This window comes from Aspergillus vadensis (genome assembly GCF_003184925.1).
Source record: "Aspergillus vadensis CBS 113365 unplaced genomic scaffold BO88scaffold_19, whole genome shotgun sequence".
In the NCBI taxonomy this organism is placed as follows: domain Eukaryota; kingdom Fungi; phylum Ascomycota; class Eurotiomycetes; order Eurotiales; family Aspergillaceae; genus Aspergillus; species Aspergillus vadensis.
In genome coordinates this window covers 422,471-440,469 of record NW_020292057.1, presented here as the reverse complement: position 1 = coordinate 440,469, position 17,999 = coordinate 422,471, and the positions used below count along the sequence as shown (strand labels likewise).

At 50.0% G+C, this 17,999-nt stretch overlaps 8 protein-coding genes across 8 annotated transcripts; 2 read left to right on the top strand and 6 right to left on the bottom strand.

Annotated features, from left to right (window-relative positions):
• Positions 1 to 394: 394 nt before the first annotated feature.
• On the bottom strand, positions 395 to 1,661 carry BO88DRAFT_406553 (SDR family oxidoreductase). Its single transcript, XM_025707181.1, has one exon. It carries the CDS (start codon positions 1,274 to 1,276, stop codon positions 476 to 478), a length of 801 nt encoding a protein of 266 aa, XP_025560679.1. The 5' UTR covers positions 1,277 to 1,661; the 3' UTR covers positions 395 to 475.
• Positions 1,260 to 3,598, top strand: BO88DRAFT_89616 (putative MFS multidrug transporter). Its single transcript, XM_025713237.1, has 4 exons — positions 1,260 to 1,788; positions 1,851 to 1,967; positions 2,014 to 2,067; positions 2,117 to 3,598. The coding sequence occupies exons 1-4, from the start codon at positions 1,553 to 1,555 to the stop codon at positions 3,555 to 3,557; spliced, it is 1,848 nt and encodes a 615-aa protein (XP_025560678.1). The 5' UTR covers positions 1,260 to 1,552; the 3' UTR covers positions 3,558 to 3,598.
• A 40-nt stretch (positions 3,599 to 3,638) lies between these two features.
• Positions 3,639 to 4,932, bottom strand: BO88DRAFT_406551 (putative NmrA-like family protein; the record flags this gene model as incomplete). Its single annotated transcript, XM_025707180.1, has 3 exons — positions 4,388 to 4,932; positions 4,225 to 4,319; positions 3,639 to 4,159 (listed from the first exon to the last, which is right to left on the bottom strand). The coding sequence occupies exons 1-3, from the start codon at positions 4,718 to 4,720 to the stop codon at positions 3,640 to 3,642; spliced, it is 948 nt and encodes a 315-aa protein (XP_025560677.1). The 5' UTR covers positions 4,721 to 4,932.
• A 917-nt stretch (positions 4,933 to 5,849) lies between these two features.
• Positions 5,850 to 7,322, bottom strand: BO88DRAFT_436975 (wax synthase family protein). Its single transcript, XM_025709594.1, has 3 exons — positions 6,491 to 7,322; positions 6,401 to 6,428; positions 5,850 to 6,340 (listed from the first exon to the last, which is right to left on the bottom strand). Exons 1-3 carry the CDS (start codon positions 7,288 to 7,290, stop codon positions 5,915 to 5,917), a joined length of 1,254 nt encoding a protein of 417 aa, XP_025560676.1. The 5' UTR covers positions 7,291 to 7,322; the 3' UTR covers positions 5,850 to 5,914.
• Positions 7,323 to 8,587: 1,265 nt separating this feature from the next.
• Positions 8,588 to 8,929, top strand: BO88DRAFT_455788 (uncharacterized protein; the record flags this gene model as incomplete). The annotated part of the gene is made up of 1 exon (XM_025710889.1): positions 8,588 to 8,929. The coding sequence occupies one exon, from the start codon at positions 8,588 to 8,590 to the stop codon at positions 8,927 to 8,929; it is 342 nt and encodes a 113-aa protein (XP_025560675.1).
• Positions 8,930 to 9,129: 200 nt separating this feature from the next.
• On the bottom strand, positions 9,130 to 10,927 carry BO88DRAFT_392525 (MFS transporter; the record flags this gene model as incomplete). Its single annotated transcript, XM_025705062.1, has 4 exons — positions 9,130 to 9,298; positions 9,372 to 9,485; positions 9,544 to 10,656; positions 10,730 to 10,927. 4 exons carry the CDS (start codon positions 10,925 to 10,927, stop codon positions 9,164 to 9,166), a joined length of 1,560 nt encoding a protein of 519 aa, XP_025560674.1. The 3' UTR covers positions 9,130 to 9,163.
• Positions 10,928 to 11,201: 274 nt separating this feature from the next.
• BO88DRAFT_392520 (putative neutral amino acid permease) lies at positions 11,202 to 13,116 on the bottom strand (the record flags this gene model as incomplete). Its single annotated transcript, XM_025705061.1, has 10 exons — positions 11,202 to 11,369; positions 11,425 to 11,540; positions 11,596 to 11,623; positions 11,673 to 11,870; positions 11,922 to 12,136; positions 12,187 to 12,330; positions 12,380 to 12,711; positions 12,773 to 12,845; positions 12,896 to 12,909; positions 12,971 to 13,116. The coding sequence occupies 10 exons, from the start codon at positions 13,114 to 13,116 to the stop codon at positions 11,283 to 11,285; spliced, it is 1,353 nt and encodes a 450-aa protein (XP_025560673.1). The 3' UTR covers positions 11,202 to 11,282.
• A 405-nt stretch (positions 13,117 to 13,521) lies between these two features.
• BO88DRAFT_89542 (uncharacterized protein) lies at positions 13,522 to 15,499 on the bottom strand. Its single transcript, XM_025713236.1, has one exon. It carries the CDS (start codon positions 15,288 to 15,290, stop codon positions 13,887 to 13,889), a length of 1,404 nt encoding a protein of 467 aa, XP_025560672.1. The 5' UTR covers positions 15,291 to 15,499; the 3' UTR covers positions 13,522 to 13,886.
• Between the last annotated feature and the right edge of the window lie 2,500 nt (positions 15,500 to 17,999).

Below are 17,999 nucleotides of genomic sequence, written 5' to 3'. Positions count from 1 at the left end.
ATGTCTCCTCCCGATCCGTTTATCTTGGCTGTGCATGTGGCAGTGTGAGATGGTAATGAACATGGTTGGGATGCTCCGGGGAGAAACAAAGAACCAGCCACAGCGTAAAGCTCTAGGCTTTCCGGAGCTCGTCTCAGATTATAAGGTTCGAACGGATGCAGAATCCCCTCACCAAATCAGTGTGAGACCAGGCCCAGACTGAATCTTCAGGGAGATTGGCGTTCCGTGGAGATCCGCAGAGACGAGTGGCTGTTTGTTCTTGGAACCCCACAGCCCCTCCGAGTCCGAGCCAAAGATCCACACTGACGCAGTTGTATCCATAAACCGAGAGCTACACCACCCTGCCCAGCCATTCCAGGTTGTTTCGAGCCATACGAAAAGATACACAAGAAACCCAAGCAATTGATACAATTGAACATTTATATTCATTACATACATGTCATAAACATTATTTTTCTCCCCGACCGCGGTCAATTTACCGCACGGTGTATCCTCCGTCAATGATCAAATCGGCACCCGTCGTGTATGTGCTGGCATCACTGGCGAGATAGACGTATGCACCCTTCAGCTCCTTGGCATCACCGTTTCGTCCCATGGGAATCATGGACATCCACAGATCCTGAGTCTTCTTCTCCACAAAGTCTGACAATCCTGTGTCGATGTAACCCGGGGAGATGCTGTTCACGCGGGCAAAGTCCCTCCACTCGTTGGCCAATGACCGGGCCATGTGGATGCAGCCTGCCTTGGCAACGTTGTACGAAGTCTGCTCCTGTGGGAAGTTCGCAATGTGACCGGACATGCTAGAGGTGATGATGAAGCTGCCGGTTCCGCGCTGCTTGAAGTGCGGACCCACCGCCTTGGCGCAGTGGAAGGTACCCGTCAGATCGGTCTGGATGACTTCTTCCCAGTCCTCAACGGAGCCATCGAGGATACCACTGCTGGCCGTCTTGCCAGCGTTGGCAATGAAGGCGTCAATTTGGCCAAATTCGGCCAGCACGTCGTCCACGAGCTTCTTGACGCTGTTCCAGTCGCCGACGTTGCACTGGTAGGCCTTGGCCTTGACACCGTAGGTGTTGCGAAGTTCTTCGGCGTTCTTCTCACCACCCTGAGGACGAGAAGAGTAGGTGAGGGCGATGTTGGCGCCCATCTCGGCGCAGCCACGTGCGGCTTCAATGCCCATGCCGCGAGGGCCGGAAGCGCCGGTAATAACGACGACCTTGCCCTTCAGGCTGAAGAGGTCGTGGACGCTGGAGGCGGAGGGAACGGGGATAGGCATGTTGATTGAGGTAAAAATGACTTTGATAAATGCAGTAGATGATTGTTGTTGTTGATGTTGTCGAGATACGACGACAGGGACAACTATATATGCTCGTTCGGAGGTGATGAAGTCATAGCTGTGATGATGTCATGACCGAAACCGGTTGCTTCATTCCAAGCCCTAACAGAATTTGGCAATCAGCTCTCCTCCACCTTTCATCCACTCCTACGCAGATGTGGATAGACATGGATTGACCACTCAAAGAGTCGGATTCCCCTGGTTGTTCCGAGTTTCATGGACGTTGCTCGGGCCGGGTCGGTCATGACGACATGTTGCCGCCGGCCGATGCAGGTTCTGCAGGGTCTCTGCACCCTATTTTACTCAACTTCATCTCTGCATCTGTCAAGCAAATACCTTGCGAGGAATCATCTAGAGATAGTCATGTCCACCCCTGTTGAGGAGAGACGCCCGTCGCTGCGCCGCGCTAGCACGGTGCACACCAATGATTTCGATGATTCGTTTCTGGGACGGTTAGTCTGCCAATCATTGCCAAGCGATCCCTGTCCATACAGCCACTAATCTGACGTTGCAGGGTACGATCGTTCTTTCGCCGGGACCCCCATGTTGGGGTAGTCAGCCACAATGATCTGCGTGACAAGGAGGACCTTGAGATCCATACTTGGAATGGCAAGGATGATCCGGACAATCCGTGCGTCAAGTATGCAGTTGTTATGACACTAGTCTAACAGAACCAGGTTCAATTGGAGCACATCCTACAAATGGCTTCTCACGGTTACAGTGTGTTTCATGTATGTCCTATTAGCCTTGTTTTCAAATGTGCAATGCTAACAGGTATAGCTCCATCCTCACTGGTATCCCGGCCGGCTCATACGGCTCCGGCAACAACTGGATGGAAGAACGGTTCCACGTCCAAAACACGCCATTTCCAAACCTTTACTGGGCCACAACATCTTGGAACATGGGAGCGGCCTTTTGGCCTCTCATATTCGTGCCCCTGACTGAATCCTCCGGTCGCATGCCCGGCTATTTTGTCGCCTACATCATCCTCATCATCTCGCTGTTCCCCTCCGCCTTCGCCCAAAACTACGCCACTCTCGTAGTAACGCGGTTCTTCGGCGGTGGTGCTTCCTCCGTATCCATCAACATCGTCGGCGGTAGCATCAGCGATGTCTGGTACGGAGACAAAGCGCGGAGTCTCCCCATGTCGCTCTTCGGATTTACCAGTGTGGTTGGAATTGCCCTGGGACCATTCATCGGATCCGCCATCGTAGCCATCCACAAAACTGCTCCGTGGCGCTGGATCTTCTACATTCAAATCATTTACCTAACGGGTCTTCTTCCTATCTTCTGGTTCATCCTGTATGAAACCCGCGCAGACGTGATCCTCGTCCGTCGGGCCAAGAAGCTCCGCAAAGAAAAGCAACGCCCCATCTACGCTGAAGCTGAGCTAGACAACACCAGCGTATGGCGTCTGATGCAGATCTCCTTCGAACGGCCTACACGCATGCTCCTCACCGAGCCTGTCGTTGCCTTCTTCACTCTCTGGATCTCCTTTGCCTGGGGCATCCTGTATCTCTTCTTCAGCAGCGTTGTCCAGACCTTCTCCGCCAACTACGGCATGAATACTTTGCAAACTGGGACCATTCAGCTGGCGATCTCCGTGGGTGCGCTGATCGGCACTCTCGTCAATCCTCTACAGGACATCCTGTATCTGAAGTCGGCGAGACGCAACAAAGAGAAGCCGGGAAAACCTATTCCGGAGGCACGGTTGTATACTAGTATCATTGGCAGCTTGATGTTTGCAGGCGGGCTGTTCTGGTATGGCTGGTCCAGTACTCCTTCTGTGCCTTGGATCGTACCAACTCTCGGCATCGGGTGCACCGGTATTGGCATCTACAGTATTTACATGGCAGTGGTCAATTACTTGACAGATGCGTACGAGAAGTACGCTGCATCAGCTCTGTCTGCGGCATCTCTAGGACGAAACTCCTTTGGCGCGTTCCTGCCGCTGGCGAGTTACGAGCTATTCGAGAACCTGGGGTACGGCTGGGCCGGGTCATTACTAGGATTCATTGGGCTAGCACTATCAGTTGTGCCAGTAGTACTAGTATGGAAAGGACCCGAGATCCGACGCCGCAGTCCATTCATGCGCGAAGCAACCTGGGGAGCCGACGAGGAAGATGTCATAGAGAAAGAGGGTGACGGAGAAGCGACCGTGTATCGCGACACGCACACAGGGTATCCCCAACACGATCGAGAGGAAGACAACCGCGTGTGATTCTGATATCACCACATATATTAAAAGCATTCATTACCAACTTAGCCACCTCATTATATACAATACCAATACAAAAGACTGACTACTTGCTATAATTCTGATGCCACGTATAATCCCTCTCCCCTTCCAACAACGCCCTAACCGCCTCCCTCGGCGTCACCGGCTCCCTCCCCAACACCTCCCCCATCAACCCATCCGTAAACCCAGCCTCGCCATTCTCAATACTCTCAAACCACCCCACCAACTGCCGGAAGAACCCCTCCGCTTTGCCCCCAATATCATTCTCCGCGTTGACCTGTACATACGTCTCCGGATCGACTACCTCGATCTTCACCTCTCGATCAGTCGTCTCATTAATAACGTCCACTATATCCTGCACAGAAACCGGCTCTGACGCAGTCAACAACACGATCTCTCTATCATGACCACCCTTCAACATCAACTTCGCCGTTGCCTCCGCCAACTCCGACCGGAGTGTGAACGCAATCTTCCCCGACGAAGAGGGCAGATAGAGCGTCGTCGATTGGGGATACCAGTTGATGAAGAGTGGGAAGGCTTCGGTGTAGATTCCTTCGCGGATGGAGGTGTAATTCACCCCAGATCTACCAATCAACCATCAATACCACTGAAACCAATCATAATAAGGGAGGGAGGGGAGGGAACATACTCTTTCAACATATCCTCCGTCATATAATGCGCCTGCTGCACCGCAGCCTTGGAATCGGACCCGAGGCCTCCGAACGCGAGAGAGGTGTACCATACCTATCACACCATTAGCATTACTATTCCATCCATCTTGCCTGGAAATAAGGCCTTGGGGATGAACGTACATGCTTAACACCATTCCTCTTCGCCGCCTCCACGACATTCAAATGCTGTCTTCGGCGCTTCTCGACGTCGAATGTGTTCGTACTCACGAAGAACAGGTTCTCTACGTCTTTGAAGGCGACGTCGAGCGTCGATGGATCGTCGTAGTTGACGGTGCGGAAGGGGATGCCTTTTGAGGTGAAGCGGTCACTGTTGGATGGGTTGGAGGAGGACGCGGCGTATGATACGCCGTGCGTGGTTTCTTTTTGTGTCGGGGGAAAGTTGCTGGTAAAGTAGTCCAGGACGAGGGAGCCGAGGCCGCCCGTGCTGCCGGTTAGGAGGTAGTTAAGGGGCATTATTTTCTTCTTTTTCTTGAAGGCGGAGGTTGAGTGTGAATGTGGGTGTAGATGTGGTTGGAGTCAGACTGAGTGGGGATGAGGGGTTTATTTATGTGATTGTAATTGTTGTAGTGTTGTTGAAGCTATACATGAAGGGAATATAGGGTAACTAGCTATTGCTGATAAATCAGACATTTGTCAGATGGCGTCATGTCTATGAGGGTAATTGGTGGATGGGATGATGTTTGAAGGTGTTAGTGCTTATTTTCTGTGTTATGGATGTTGCTTTCTTTAACGTAAATTAATCTACTGGTTATTTCCAGGGCCTGCTGTTGCTTACCAAGCAGTGTATGCAGGAGAGGGTAAGTTTGAGGGGTCCAAGCTGCGGCGGGTTCAGGATTTAGTGCGGCTGGTTCAGAGATATTCTGATACTGAATGAGCTCGTCCACGTGATTTAACTGCTTCAGTTAGACTGACATGAACCCAAATCAGTTTTTCTGGTTGTAAACTCACATTTCAATCGTATAATAACCGAAATTTTTTTCAGTGTTGTGACTATCATAGTATCAGGCTACTGGAATTTGGTTTGTTATCTTATTTAATTTGTAATATATGATGACATAAATATCACAGAGCTTAATTAGTATCGAGGATAATCATATACCAAGCTCATCCTGTGTCTTAGAGTCTGGATCAGGGACGTCTCTGAAGGAGTCTCACTCGCGGGGGTCCAACTCGCGGCGACTTCAAATTAGTGCGAGAGTATCAGGAAATTTCTGATACTGGATGATCTTAATCACGTGAAAAGATGGTTTAGTATCAGACTATGTTAGTTCTGACACTGAATAACCTCTTCTGACACTTTCTGAACCCGAATCAGCTGCTCTCTCTATTGTTTTTGGGGCCTTTAGGATGCTCGCGGGTTTTCCTCCTTATTGTCTTTTGCAATGACTGAGATATTTAGTATACCAGAGATTATTAGCAAAGATGATAGATGTTAGAGTCTCACCAGTTTTATTATAAAAAAAAGTATTTAATAAGATTTATTAATTATTTAAATATCTAAAAACTCTAATAATTAATTATCTCCGAATAAAGGCTGTCTAGTTATAAGAATTAGTAAATTTAAAAAAGTTAATATTATATACCGAAGGCTGATGAGAAATGGGTAGAAGTCTCTCACAGCATGCCCTAGCGCCCACACCACTCAGCTTATACACGTAACCACATAAGTAGCTGCTGTCTAGCATCAGCACCAATCTCTAAAGGTGTATATCCAAACAGCCAGTCTTTCATAACACGCGCCTGCACAAGTCCACTTATGTATAAGTGTAGGCTCATCGAGAACCAGACAAAGGTCCAGCTATACCCGACCACCTTCTCAAAATATATGCTCTTTCCAGAGATGCCAGATTTCTTCCATGCCCAGCGCACCAGGTCCTCCACTACGATGGCCAAAGGCTGCGACATGAAGAAGGCCAGCTCGCCCATGTCGCGGCGAGTGACATTGAACATCTGGGCCTGGTGAAAAAGGCAGCTTATCCCAAACGAGATGAACAATTGGCTGTAGCTAGATGCTAGACCACCCTTGCGGAGACGTAGGAAACGAACAAGACGTTTTGATGGTTGCGATAGCAGCTACATGTTCTGTTAGCATGAGCATCTCTTGGAATGCAGTTGTCTTGGGATTCTACTCACCCTGCGGCATACCTGGTGATATGTTGCACTGCATATGTGTAAGTAAGCATAGCATTTTAATGGCCTCATTATGTAGGTTGTGGCACATACCTCCACATCTGCCTCACGCTCCATGCGTCTTTCAATGGCCCCATGAGAGGCGGCCATTCCCAAGTTTCCGTCGCTCCTGTCGCAACACCCAGGGCAGCCGCAAGTCGATATGCGCAATTCAGCCTATCCCATATCCACACCGCACCCGACCATCCCACGATAGCATTGACGACAACTGTCTTGAGTAGCTCATCTGATCTAATTTGCGCTCTTAAGGCACAGCCTAGACCCAGTCCGGCTAACGTCCCCATAGATTGCACGTAGTAGAACACCACCCACCACATTTGCCAGCCCACGTACTGCCACCTTGGCAGCTTTGCATGCGGATCCGCAGGAACACCTTTCACCTGCCAATTCCATCCAATTCCCCTATGCACGGGCAGCATCAGCCTGAATGCCCACTTCACACGCTGTGAGAACGTCGTTAAATCCTTCCAGCACTGGCCCTGGGCAGTAATAACGCCCCCCTCATCCCCACACTCTTCATCTGTAAGTTGGCGGCCAATGAACGCAGGCGCGTCCTTGCCGTCTCTTGGCGTCAGGAAAACAAAGTCAAGGTACCACAGCGGAAAGGCAATGAAATGGCTGTTATTGTAGTAATCTGAAGAGGGATCACCAGTAGTGAAGCACGGCCAGCTGGCGCATAAGTAGAGCAAGAAGGGCCAAGTGGAGAAGGCTGAGAAGCCTTTGTTTTCTACTAGAAAAGGTACCAGGGAGAGACCGAGACAGCCAGGCGTGTAATAGGTGGGAAGGGGTTTGCGCTCTGAGAGAGCGGGATAGAGAGACGCAACGATATCCATAAGAACAAATACGATGTTTTAACAAAATCGAGGATCTGATCGGTTTATTGTACGGACTGACTGACTGACTGATTGAATCCTACCCCGCTTTTGGCTGCTCTTACTCAGCAGCTAATGTAAGCGGCAAGCGTATCGACATTCTGATTTCTATACAAAATAAAGGTTTTTGAACACCAATTCCAATATTTTGGAACATCTATTGTTGAGGAGTGTGATTACTAGCAAAGCAATAAAATAACAAAGAAGCAAGCGAACGAATGAGTTGAATTAGTGCTTATTTAGGTATCCTAGTAAAATAAAACAAGAGATGAATTATAGACAGCCTGAGTACCAGGCATGTGACTATGCCTACTCCGGCAGTTGCCTCAACAAGAGATAATATTAAATCATGTGCATAAGCTCATTCAGGGTCAAGGTTTCTCTGAACCCGTCTGAGCTGTTTATCCAGCCCCAGTTTGACTCTGTCACGCTAATATCTGAACCCGTCGCAACTCACATGCCCAATTTTGACTAGCGCGGTCCTTATGTATAGCCCCTTCTAACAATTGTACTTTTTGTGTCATGCTTAGTTTGATTATCTTACACCCTGATCATGATTATTGATGATCAAGCGGATTTATTCTGTTATGGTATACGGATACAACGTGCATTTTGAGACAGTACCACCGGTCAATTGAGATAATCGATAGTCTCTTCGACTAATGCGCACTTAGGCAACACAACAGTGAAACAAACAACATCACCTAGGAATGAGAGCACAAAAGAGTAGCGAGCATATTACACCCCCTTGTAACTCGAATCTATTCTGAATACATCAGCCTCCTACACAGTGAACGGCAAGTAAGCTCCATGGGGCCAAAGCTTAAGGCCTTCCATCCGATCTGCAAGGGCCCGAATATCTTTTCCCCTCAGGTACCCTACTGGGGCCAAAACTCCACTTCTCACAGATCAGCATACTCAATATAGAAATGATCACAGATCTACACCTCGAAGGGCCAAGAATCCAACTGAAGCGTGAAATGAGCCATCATAATGGGTTCACGATGACTCTGCCTGGGATAGACGGGTATGTTCGGCCTTGCACTGCCCTGAGTGTAGGAAAAAGAGAAGTATCTGAATGGGGCGGAATGTCGAAGAAGAAGGTATAAAGTCGGTCTTCTTTGCTCCTCATCTCGACAACAATCCAGCTCAGCTTCTCTCTCTCTCAATCATCTACATACTTCATTACCTCACAAACAAACCACTTATCCATCCTCACATCTTTCTTTCAAAAAGAAATCCTACCAAACAAAGCAAAATGCAACTCCACCACTTCCTCCCTCTCGCCGCCATGGGCGTCCTGGCCCTCACCACCACCGCTGAATCCACTCCCCTCTCAGCCCGCAGCGAAAGCATCACAATCACCACCTGGTCCGGCAACAACTGTGAAGGTTCCTCCGCCAACCCTGCCATCATTGGGTCTGGAGAATCCTGCTTTGTGAGCCTTCCCGGGGCGTCTTTCAACGTCGGTACCGCCGACAGCAAGTGCAAGATCACCACCTGGTCTGGGGATAACTGTCAGGGAAGTTCGGCGAACTTTGCGGGAGATGTGCAGGGATGTATTGGTATTCCATTCGCGTCTGTTAGTGTTGATTGTTAGATGGGGACTTGGACTGAGGATGTCTCTACTGTGTCACTATGAGGACTGACCGGATTGGGTCATGTTTGAATGGACTGTTTGTTATATGAGTGTCTTTTTTTGATGTGTAAAGTATCTTTCGGATAAATTGCAGTGCTTCATGGACATCGAAATGAATAGATCTAACTACCTATTACAAATATAATATATCATATTCCATCATAAACTCGCCTTCCTCTTACCACAGCATCAGTCCTAATCAGTCGGCGCAAATTTACTCCACGACCGAATCCTACTTCCATAGATATAGAACAGAATCGGCACGGGGAACAATATAGCCGTCAAACATCCCAGCAGGGTCATAGCCCACGGCACGCCCAGATTATGGAACTGCATCATCCATCAGCATGTCTCGTTTACCAAAAAAAAACCCACAAAGCTATAGACAAGAGGAAAAACTCACCATCGGAATAGCAAACATCGGAAATCCCGCCCCCAGCCCCGACCGAAAGAAGCAGTTTGCCGCAATAGCCGAGTTGGCATTGATGTTGTAGCAATCAATGATATAATTCAGCCCCTATACCATCATCATCAGCATCACACCACACCACACCCAAAGGAAAAAGAAGACATACCTGCATAAAAATCAACAGTATCCCCGCCCCCAAAAACCCCCCAGCAATGACCTGCGGCACCCAAGTAATCCCCGGATTACTCGTCCAACCAAACCAAAACATGCCGGCAGGCAACAACACCCCCCCAATCATCATAGGAATCAACCTCTCCTCCGGAACAACATGGCCCTCCCGTTCCAACACCCTCTGAAACCTCGTCTTGGTAAAAATCACAATAACACAACACCCAAACACAACCCCAACGGCAATGGAAATAAACGGCAGTGCCCCAACCCCCTCATTCCACCCCCTCAACTCCTGAAACGCCACCGGATACGCCTCAAAACACAGATACAAAAACCCATAAATAAACCCCATATACAACGTGACAAGCAACAGGATCGGCTCCCTCACAAGCATCAAAAACGGCCTGACGAGATAAACAGTCGCAATATGCTTGATATCAACAGGCATCTCCTCCGACCGCGCATGCAGTGCCCAATTCCTCGTCTCGAACCGCTTCCTCCGCGCTCTCCGCTCCAATAAAACAGGCCCAAACGTCTCCGGAACAATCACGAACCCCACAGCCCCAAAAAAGAACGCCATAATGGCCGTAATATACTCCGTCCATCTCCACCCCAGATAACTCATCGTGATGAATCCCCCGACGATGGGGCCCGCGACCGGCCCCACGAACGTAGCGCCAGCGAACACCGCGATCGCGATCCCCCGCTCCACAGGACCGAATATATCCGCCAGCATACCACCAACAATCGCCAACGGCGCACTAGCAAACAACCCGCCCAGGAACCGGCATATCATTATCGTCTGGAGGTTCTGCGCCACGGCAACCGGGATCTGGAATATAGCGAAGATGAAAAAGCCCACGAACAGGGGGATTTTGCGGCCGTAGAGTTCGGATAGGGGACCGAAGAAGAGCGGGCCGAAACTGTATCCGAGCACGAAGAGGCTCGTGCCGAGAACCATTACTTCCGAGGAGACGTGGAATTGCTTCGCTGTTACGGTGGATGCGGTGCTGAAGACGGACGAGGCGAAGGTTACGGATATGGTCATGAGGCCGAGGATTATCGTTATGAGCCATTTGCGTGGACGGGGGATGTTTTGAGGGTTTTCCTGTGATGGGTAGGTAGGTGGTTAGGGTTTGGGATTGGGTTTTGAGTATAGATGGGGTCGGGGAGGGACATACTGGGTCGTCTGGACCATCCCAGTCCACGATGTTGGGATCGGGTTCTTTGTTGTCCTTTGTGCCTTCGGCCATGCCGCCGTGGAGACGCTGTTTCTCTATGTCTTTATCATCGTGCTCGTTCGGTAAGGTGCTGCTGGAGTGATGGCTGCGACGAGATTCTTCTGCTGGGGAGGCAGTCTGCGTGCGTGTGTCTTCCATGGTGGATTCACAGCTACTAAGCACTCGATTTGATGTTCCTACGCTACATATTGTGTGCGTTGACTACTGTATTTATTATGCATTATCCTAATGTATGTATCTGGTGGGATGATGTCAAAGTAAACGGCGTATCCGACCGGATCCGGCGACGTCATCTGCGCTGGTGGCAAGCTGCCATATCGGCGCTAGCCATTGGCTCTCAATACAATACCATTGAAACAAGACCTGCTTGTTTAGTTGTACATAAGAGAACCTCCACATGGACTGACATCACCCAATCTGTCGGTGCCTGACTCGCACTTTTCCCTAACCCGACAATCGGCTCTCGGCTCCACATATCCGGTCGCCGGCTGGTTCAAGTATTGTTGGAGCATGAGAAGCTGGTGCTTTTGGGGTTATCATGGATTGATTTCCCGGAGACGTAGAGGCCCAAGGCGCACTGTTTGGTTAGTATTCTGGTGATGTTATCGTGATGAGGTGGTGGGTTGTATGCTTACTAGACAGCCACCTACGAGTACCACGAGCAGGTTCAGACCGGTCAGTAGGATCTTGCGGCGCGACGAGGAGTATCTGCCCCAATTTAGAAATAGCCAGAAAATTCCACTTAGTCCATCTGAGGAATTGGTTAGTACAGGGATGGGTCTAGACTCGGTGGGACTTGGACTCACATGTGAACCAGCTGGCAAAGAGCGCCGTCTGCGACAGTTAGCCTTGTTCAACAACATACAAGATGAAAAAAACCTACGATCAGACTCAGCAAATCGTTGAACACAGGGATCGCCTCAGAAATAATCCACGCCAGCGTCCACAGCACCAACCCGATCATCACCCACGTCCCAATCGAAACAAGTCCGCGCTGGTGCATGCGGTCGGTTCCCCGGAACAGACGGACGTAGATGTATTTGCACGCCACATGACCATTGATCACGCCAGCGATCACAATCTACGTTACTTATCAGTACTTTTCATGCAAGTGTTCTGGAGGGCGGCTGACCGTCGGAATAGCAACGCCGTAGGCAATCTTGGACATCAGCGGACTGGTCGATCCCAATGCCGGAGATGCCACGTCCTTTCCACCATAGCGGTAGATGACGACCGCCGAGATGGTGTACATTGACGTATCAATCCCCTGCAGCATGTACAGTGTCTTGGGGTAGTCGGTCGGCGTGCGCATCTCTGAGATGAATCCGAAGAAGGCCACGTGCCCGGCTGGAATGGTTAGCTTTGTCTCTCTTTTTCAAGGGGAGAGTCAGAAATACCGTATGCGAAGACAATGTTGGTGACAGCCAGGAAAGCCTTGTAGAATGAATTGTCAACGACGGCATCAACACGGCCGTCACCTGGCTTTTGAATCGCGATTGCAATCATGGTGATCAACACTGCGGCAGTGATGCTGATGAAAGCTGTGACTGTAAGCCTTCTGCATTATCATAGGTTATAGGATGGACTTACATGAAATTGAAAACCAAGACACCTTCTTCAGCGTCCGCGGCAAGGTAAAGACGAACGACACCGCCAAGCCGATCACGCCAAACACGATAGAACAGGCGCCATGATCAGTCAAGGTATTCATCATCACAGTAAAGGTCAGAAGGTGACTGCCCATGATAAAGATCAGAAACAACAGCTGCGCAGTCCCTAGCACTTCGCGACCGATGCGACCCATCAGGACCTCGCCGGCGTCACCCATACTGTGCACATGCGGATACCGGAGTTTGAATTGTCCTAGGGTATAGCCCGTGTAAGTTGCCAGAGCACCGAGGCCAAGGATGAGGATCACGGCTCTGTGGAAGGCTAAGTTAGCCACCAAGCCACTCTCCGTCGGTGATACCAATCATAACTCACGCAACCAGGCCAAGCGACGCCACGGCCGAGGGTAGGGACAGGATGCCCAGGGAGATTGTCTCTGCGACCATGACTGTAACAAGTTATTAAAGCTGGTTTGTTGAAAATACTGGCAGTACACACTCATTGCACATTGCCTGAACAGTTAGCAAGGTCCGGACCACGAGAGCGAATCTAAATGAAGGGATAAACGCTTACCACCAAGCCAAAGTGCGGTACTTCACCCCGCCGACACCATCATGACTGAAAGGATCCTCGTTCTCAGTTGCGCTTCTCAGATTGACAGGTTTCTCCTGCTCGGCTAGCGGGTCCTCAGGGTTATTGATCGCACTCAGGGATGACATGGTAGCGACCAGGGAAACCCAGTGATCCGCGTCACAAGCAAGCAAACAAACCAGCGGAAGACTAAGGAGTCACGATCAGACAAATGAGAGGAGTGATGATGAGTGGAGGTGAAAACAACAGAACAACACAGGACTGAAGATGACTGAAGGAAAGAAGAGAAAGTCAACAAGACAAATTCTGCAGACAAACACAGAGCCCGCTGGTAAGGGTCCAGGGCTCTGTTGTTGGGAGAGCTAATCCACTTTGCTCAGCCAGGATTTTCACCTGGTGAATACATCCGAATGGAGTGTCATCTCACGTCATCTAGGGATGATATCTGAAATTCTGGGGGTGGAAATGCGGGGGTTGCATTCAGAATCAAACCATTCGGGGAATGCCGAAGCTATCCAGTACCTCTATCCAAGCATATCGCGTATTACGGAGGACGAGCGACAGCGGATGACCTGTAGAGTTTTCGGTGACGCTCAGAACCTATCATATAGAGCCCAACAGTGTCAGAGCGATGTAACCTTCCCAACCAATTTGGCCTCGGGACCGTGGATGTTGGATCTCTATTCCTACTGCTGAGGTATTTGTCAGACCAAAAATAATCGATTCAATGCAATCATTCAATTCGCGATGATTCCAAAAAGTCCAAATCTAGCTAATCAGAGCGTAGTTCCAAATCAAAAATCCAAAGCAGTAAGCAGTTGTCTATGGGTATTGTGCGCGCAACGCAAATCTATCATCTATCGTCTATCCTCTATCCTCGTCTCTTCGTATCATAATGTTATGCCTCTTGCATAGTCGCCAAACACACGCGGTCGCGCAGATAGAGTTCAATTCCCGCCTCGGCACAGGCACGGTGCAGCGGCTCTACCGTCTGATACACCCGGGGTTTGATCACTTTCTCGTCGGCGGCCTCCGCCGGCTGGTAGCCTGATGCGTCCTCATCCTCCTCGTCATGGAAGAAGCCTTCAACGTCGAGTCGTCTCAGGCCCTTGAATTGCGTCTTGCGCTTGTTGAGAACCTTTTGGAGCTGTCCAACCAGCATGGCCAAAGTATTTTCCTTACAGCCTTCCACATACAACGATTCGACCGACGCAGGAAGCACATCGGTGAGCGGGCACGACGGTTCATACTGGTAGCGAACATCAAGCAGGTTGGGCAGACGGATGCGGAGTTCCTTCAACGCAGTGAACTCCGTCAGAGGTCCAAACCACTCGTCGTGCGTCTCGTTCGCTCCGGCAATGGTGAAAGGCAAATGGGTGCCGCAATTATCCAGCCACAGGGTGTGCAGGCTGCTCTTGCTGCTCGCCAGGGACTCGAAGAATGCAGAAGGCTGGAACCCCTCTGCAAGCAGGTGTGAATCGGAGTGTTGGTACTTGAAGGACTGCAGCGATGAGCATGAGGCGATCAGGCTTTGCATGCCCTGAGATCCACTGCTTGTGTTCAGTGTAATCTCAGCAATGGACGAAGAGCCGGGAGTAGGCTCCTCAACCGGATGGGTTGGTTCAGGCTCATCCTCGCGTGGGCGGGTGGATTCAACCACCGAGTCCGCCGAGAATGCCCGCATGGATGGCAATTGAAAGAAAGGAAGGACCTGGGAAGTCATGTAGCTTCCTCGACTGTCTTCCTCGTCGGCTAAATGGCTCAGCGACACATCCCGCAACACACGGAATGCCGGCTGGTCGTCAAAGGGCTTTTCTCCCTTCACTGCCCGCTGCATCATGCGGTCCAGGTAGACATTCTGCTTGGGGTACACTAATTGCAGATGCCTCAAGTTACTCGCCAGCGGCAGAAGAAGCGCAATCCAAGCCTCTTCAACATTATCTCGGAGATCCTGCTCCCATTTCGTGTGCTCTTCAGCGGTTTGACTGAGGGAATAGGCCAATTGGGCAAATGGCGCCAAATCTTCGTCGGAGGGAGGGGAGGAAGGAGTGGAGGTGGATCTAGGACACCAGTCATGGAAGTCCAAGCTGCGAACCGCCCGAGCCAGCTCGGGACGACGGAGAACAGCTCCCAGGAAGGAACGCGTCTGGGAGCAGTCCTTTAGGGCAGCTGCTTGGTAAACCAAGCGCAGAAACAGGTCGTGAAAATGACGGCACACAAAAAGAAGGTTGTAGCGGTCCCGATAGTCTTCCACATACTCCCCGACCAGGAGGAGGATGTCATTGGGAAGTGGGAGTGACATACTGAAGGGGGATCAGCAATTGAAACTGAATTCAATGCATCTGGGGAAACAAAGCCAAGGGAGCAGCCACCGGAAGTCCGGGGGGATTTAAGGGTGGCCGCACACGTCGATAACCTAAGATAGGGGAACTGAGTTTTGCAAAATCCACAGCGTTGGTGAACTTTGCCAGCCTTAGGATGGGGAGCAGATCCATCGTGCGGGCCAATGGACGGCAGCTGGCGGAAGGGTCGTGGATCACCAGTGGCATCGGTTGACCTGCTCCATCCATGGTTAATCCAGAAGGGTTCCATAAGGGGCAATGGAGTCCGTATTGACACAACCCATTGCCAACCCATCCACTACAATTATTGCTGCGAGGCATGACGTCCCACCGCTGCGCTGTGTCCCCCCCACTACGGATAGCATCGTCGGGTTCCGCGGTTGTAAGGGCGAGAAAGCACCGAATCCGTTGCGAAGCGGAGATCACAGTCGTGGGGGAGGGCGCATGGACGATGGCGGTGGAAAATTCGATCACGGTGTGTGTTTAGTGTTAGTGTGTACCCGCAGTCGCTTGTCGCCACCGCCATTCAAGGCGCTGACGGGCCGGTGGAGTCGCGACAAAACAGAGGCTCCATCCACCGCGCGGGTGGGCAATGCTGATTCTTATTTTGCCGGAGGTGCAGGTGGTGGGAAATTACCCCTCTCGGCTGTCCATCTGCTGCAGATGGTTGCATTGTTTCTGCAGCCTGGGAGTCTGTGTCCGTTGCGTTGACGATCGTGATGCTGTCGATCAATGGGCAAGTGGCCTCGTCGCGGGGTCACTACAGTCCTCGGGAACATTCATCTTTGGTGTAATGGAACAGGTGTAGAACATAGTAAAGAAAGCTGTAGGCTGTAGTAAAACAAACTGGAGCAGTTGCCCTGAGCTGCCAACGAGCCACCAGCGGTATGACAGGGAAGCTGTGAGGGTTGGAATGTCCCGAATGGAAGAAAAGAAATCAATCCCGTGATGTCACATGCATGCGATCTGCAGCCCTTCCTCTACTCCGTACCCTCCAATTGCTTTTGCAAAAGTACTCAATGGCTTCAAAGCAATGCAGTTTACATTGTTTGATTAATTGACTGAATCAATCATCACATCAACATTGCAATCAGCCATGACCCTCGATGGATCTGCGATTCGGCAGGCCTGCTCGATCGGGCGAGGCGACACTCGGTGGATTCTGGCTTTTCGCCATCGGTGGAGCTCGGCGGATCCCCGATTGATGAATTTTCCCCCGCCGATGAAGCGGTGTTTCGGATTTCATCCATCGAGGACCTGCTTAGCTGGAGCTTAGATGGAGCACCTTTCACTGTTGTAGTTGACAGACACATATTGGAATAGCTTCGCTCATAGCGAGGGAAGCATCATTAAGGTGTCTATTGATACCTCAGGCACCTTAATCCTACAGTCATCTGCAAGCTACTTACGGAGTATATTCGGCTCTCTGTCAGGAACAAGAGATACGTTGACCGGCTTACTTTTGGCGTTCCCGACGGCAACCTGATTAGATCCTGCAATGTGTTGTTCGGCTAGACATGCAGCTAGATAAGTGTGTGTGTGTGGTAGCTTTCGCCTGAATGCAGATCCACCCGGTCTACTTCCTCTTTTCATCTCTGAGATCCTACTAGCCCTCTACCCATGCCATTAATAATGTTGAATAAACAGATTGTCTGTATTTATCTCGCCAGCTGCGGTTATGGCGGTAGACATGTGCTAGGATCCATGGGATCATACCATGGCTTCTACCTCGCTCCACGGATGATGCTGTGATAGGTATCTAGTCGACGCCAACACACAAGTAGATGATCCTATCTTATGTTCAATTTGGCTGAATCGCACGATAATCAACTAATCAATATGGACTACCTTTAATCAAGGTGACTCGGAGACAGTCGTGCGTAGTCTCATAGTTTCTTCGGTTAGTTCGAATGGCTCCTCTTTCACCGTCGCGCACGTCTTCCAAGCGGATAGTGGCCGGTAAAACCTCAATGATACTGACATGAACATACGGAGTCAGATTTTGGAGTATAAACTTGAACAATATTATTTACTGCTTTATGCATTAACATCATGTGATAACACAAGAACTTTTGCTATTACATAATAATTTAATCAGCATCTCTTCTCCCCACCAACCAACCAACCACTGATCTCCCACTACTTCTGCCTCATGAGCCGCTGATTTGGGGTAACCAGGCAAAATGATCTTGGAGATAGGAGTTGTAGATATGTCGGGGAATAGGGCATATAAGATGTTGAGCAATTTTCTTGAATAGATCTCATATAGTACTTGCTAGAAAATTCCCTCCGCCATGCCTTCTTCAGATCAGTCAAGCATTTGATCTATCCCACAGAACTTCCATGCAGAACTCAAGATAAAGGTATACACACCTAATATGGTCCATGTATATTCTTTCATGATATGCCGCCAATACTCGCGCTTCACTGGGGGACGGGAAAACTCTCTTCTGTGTCGGATCTTGAAGCAGCAAGAACAGGCGAGACGGCTTTTGTTTCTTTTCGCAAAGATAACTATATATGGAGGTGATACTACACTACGGCTTCTTCGCAAAGATACTTGCCTTTTCTATTCCCCTGCAGCGAATAGATATAATATCTTCTGTTGCAGTGTCATGGGGCTTTGGACTTGTACAATAGTCCGGAAGTATTGACTTGTCTGTGACAGA